A 3,443-nucleotide genomic window follows, 5' to 3' on the forward strand; every position below is an offset into this window, starting at 1 on the left:
CAGAGACATAAGAACATCAATTTGTTCATCAGAAAAAGGCATGTTTCCGTGAGAAGATGACTCTGCAACAGCAGAGACACTAGAATAGTTCTTATTATTAGAGTTATTATTCCATGAAGTTGAACTACTATGATTAATTTTGTTATTAACCATTTTGCCCTTATAATTTGGAGGATATCCAACAATTTCAAAACATCTGTCAATAGTATGCCCAATTTTTTGACATTTAGTACATTTTAGATTAGGATTGGGACCTCTTTTCACAATATGTTTTGATTTGCAGTGAGTTTGTTATTAAAAGCAGAAGCAAGAGGCTTCTTAACAGAATGTTGTGAAGTTATTCTATGAGACTCTTCCCTAGAAAGAATAGAGTATGCAGTTTTTACAGAAGGAAGAGGATCAGTTGTTAAGATATTACTTCTGATTGAATGATAGGAATCATCCAACCCCATTAGAAATTGCATTAGTTTAATCATTGCATGATGTGCTTTTAGATCATCAGTATTATCAGGAATTTCAACCATTGCATCAAACTGTTTCCACAAAGAGTTAAGAGAATGATAATACTCAGAAAGAGTAGAACCATTCTAAGTTAAAGAATTAATTTTCTGATGCAAATTAAAAACCATAGAACCATCAACTCTATCATAAGTTTCTTTCAACTCAAGCCAAATCTCAGAAGCAATTGTAGAAAAAACTTGACCAAGATAAAGTTCTTCTGAGTTTGACCCAAGAATCCAAGAAAGCACAACAGAATTACATCTTTCCCATTGATTACCCAAAGCTACATCAGTTGGATGTTTTTTCACAGATCCATCCAAAAAACCAAATTTGTTTTTAGTTTTTAAAGTCAATGTCATAGCACATTTCCAAACTCTAAAATTTTCAGTACCAAGAAGTTTAAAAGTAATAATTGGTGTGCTAGTAATATCACTAGCATGTAAAAAAAGTGGATCACTGAAATCTAATTTTGAAATAGGATTATCTGATGTAGTAGCATCCCCCATCGAAACAAACAATAAAGATCAACAAACAATAAAGATCAACAAACAATACAAAATAAAGAACCTATTAAACAACTGTGCTTGATCAGGTTTTCACCAGTTTCAAGAACTGGGATCAAGAGTTGGGCACAGTTGATGTCTCTTCTACAAAGAAAACAAGGTTAGAACAGATCAATAGATAAAGAAGGGTTAGAAGTAACCAGATTCAATATCAATTGAATATGCACAGCGGAAGAAAAGAAAAGATGAATGAAGTCACGAAACCCAAATTTGGAAAATTTGATCTCCAAACCAATAAGAGTCTTCAATGATCTATAAACACCAACAGATCTTGAATAACCAGAACAAATCAACCAATATATCACCAGAAGAAGAAACAGCCCCAAATAACAAAAACCCTAATTTTAGGGTTCTTGAGAAACACAAGAATCGAACGAATCAAATCACCAACAGAGATCAAACCGCTCTGATACCATGTAAATTTATATAAACACAACACCAAATCACCACCAAACAACTTAATCGACTTATCTGATTTACGAATCACAGTAACAAACAAATACACCAGATCAATTGTTCAAGTTATGTTGAACAATTGTAATAACAGATAACAAGAAATCAGAAAATAACAGATTCAAGATTATTGAATCTTTACAGATCGAATAGATGATGAAGATGAATGAAACCCTAGAATAGAGAGAATACGTATTTGTGTGTGTATAATGTGAGAGCTGAATGATAAAAATAAAGGCTCTAGCCATGTATAAATACCCAGACCTAAAAACAAATGGATAATAGGTCGGGCCTTCTACATGAGTCCAATACTTGTGAAAAAGACCACGAGCTTGCAGTCCAAGAAACTAACCATCTGCTACACTTTATGTCCACAAGACCAACAGCCACACTTTAAGAACTTTAACCAACAGAAAAGCTTTATCAACATGAAATAATACCTACACACACCAAATTAAGTTAGAAATAATAAGATTGACAAAATAAACAAGAACCCTTTTTAACAAAGTTCTAACTCTAAATGCTGACATCGGCACTCTCAACGAAAAAGATAGTGAAGCATTAAAAACGAATGCTTATTGGGCCATTTTTAGGGTGCCTCACAACAATTATATTGGGTCGATAATGCCTAGTCATGCAATGCTCTTTTAGAGAATCGGTTCACCCTTAAGAAGATTTATGTCCCCATTTGTCTTAATTTTAAAACAAACAAGCTTGATTTTCGAAAGTACTTTTTCAGAAAGTATCATTTAGTCAAAAAATTTTGAAAAATTTACATTGAGGGCAAAGAATATAAATAGTAGGTATACTCGAAAAGCATAGTAATATTTTAGGTTAAGAACATTTTCCGAGCATCCCGTAGCTATTTACGGTATACTACACCGCTATCCCACACTTAGAGGAACATTGTCCCTAATGTTCATTCTTAGATTTTAGGGACCTAAAATCCCACACTTAGAGTTTGAACATGTCAGAAAATGTATCTAAGCTCAATATTGGGTTGGAATCCCACACTTAGTGATAAGCTTAGTATATGGTAAAGTTTAAGGATATAACGAAGCAAAATAAATAAACGAAGAGAAAGAAACGAATTATGTCATACCCCGTCCTAATCCATCTGGACGAAGTCCGTATCGATTATAAATGATTCACAATAGTTGATTACATCGCGAGGTACTTGATGTTAAAGCTAAGGGGTATAAAATACTATAAAATTTTAGCAGGAAATACTATTCAATACGATACAATTTTACACAAGATATTTATTTATTTATAGAATGGATATACTTAAACCTTGCTACAACACTTATAGGCAGTGTACCTAATCGTACAGTAGTGTAGTTTTTAGTAAGTCCAGTTCGTTCCACAGGGAAAATCTTTAAACAAAGTTTAACGCTATATTAGTTTACTTTTATAAAAATACAAATATATATATAAGTAATATTATTATTATAAAGGGGGATTTTTACCGTTTAATGACCAGTTTGTCAATTTTAAAAAAACTTTAGTTGCAGTTAAAACAAAATGTAAAATATTAAATAAATAAAAGACTTAATTTAAAGCGTAAAGTAAATAACGATAATGAAATTGCGAATAATAAAAGTTCGATAAAATAAACTTGCGATAATTAAAAAGTACGATAATTAAAAGTGCAATTAAATACAATAACAATAAATAAAAATGCGATAATTAGAAGTGCAATTAAATATAAAATAAAGGAAATTAAATATGAAATAAAAGAATTATGCTTATTTAAACTTCCGTAATCATGATGTTTGACGTGTTGATTTTAGTTTTATGCCCATGGGTTGATTGTCCTTTGTCCTGAATTATTTAATATGTCCGTCTGGTTTTTGTCCATAACAGTCCGTCAGTCATAAATATAAAAAGCGAAAGCCTTCGTCAAATTATTCTTATTCCCGAAGT

General features: G+C 31.6%; 1 protein-coding gene across 1 annotated transcript; it reads right to left on the bottom strand.

Moving 5' to 3' along the window:
* Positions 1-260: 260 nt before the first annotated feature.
* Positions 261-1,007, bottom strand: LOC139854326 (uncharacterized). Its single transcript, XM_071843635.1, has 2 exons — positions 627-1,007; positions 261-533 (listed from the first exon to the last, which is right to left on the bottom strand). The coding sequence occupies exons 1-2, from the start codon at positions 1,005-1,007 to the stop codon at positions 261-263; spliced, it is 654 nt and encodes a 217-aa protein (XP_071699736.1).
* Positions 1,008-3,443: the final 2,436 nt, after the last annotated feature.

The sequence above is a fragment of the Rutidosis leptorrhynchoides genome, chromosome 6, assembly GCF_046630445.1.
Source record: "Rutidosis leptorrhynchoides isolate AG116_Rl617_1_P2 chromosome 6, CSIRO_AGI_Rlap_v1, whole genome shotgun sequence".
Classification (NCBI taxonomy): domain Eukaryota; kingdom Viridiplantae; phylum Streptophyta; class Magnoliopsida; order Asterales; family Asteraceae; genus Rutidosis; species Rutidosis leptorrhynchoides.

What these genes read in the sequence shown, in the direction of transcription:
- LOC139854326 (XM_071843635.1), bottom strand. Translation starts at nt 1,007, where the DNA reads ATGGGGGATGCTACTACATCAGATAATCCTATTTCAAAATTAGATTTC. An exon ending in ATAGAGTTGATGGTTCTATG is followed by an intron (nt 534 to 626) that starts GTTTTTAATTTG and finishes TTGTGGAAACAG; the next exon opens with TTTGATGCAATGGTTGAAAT.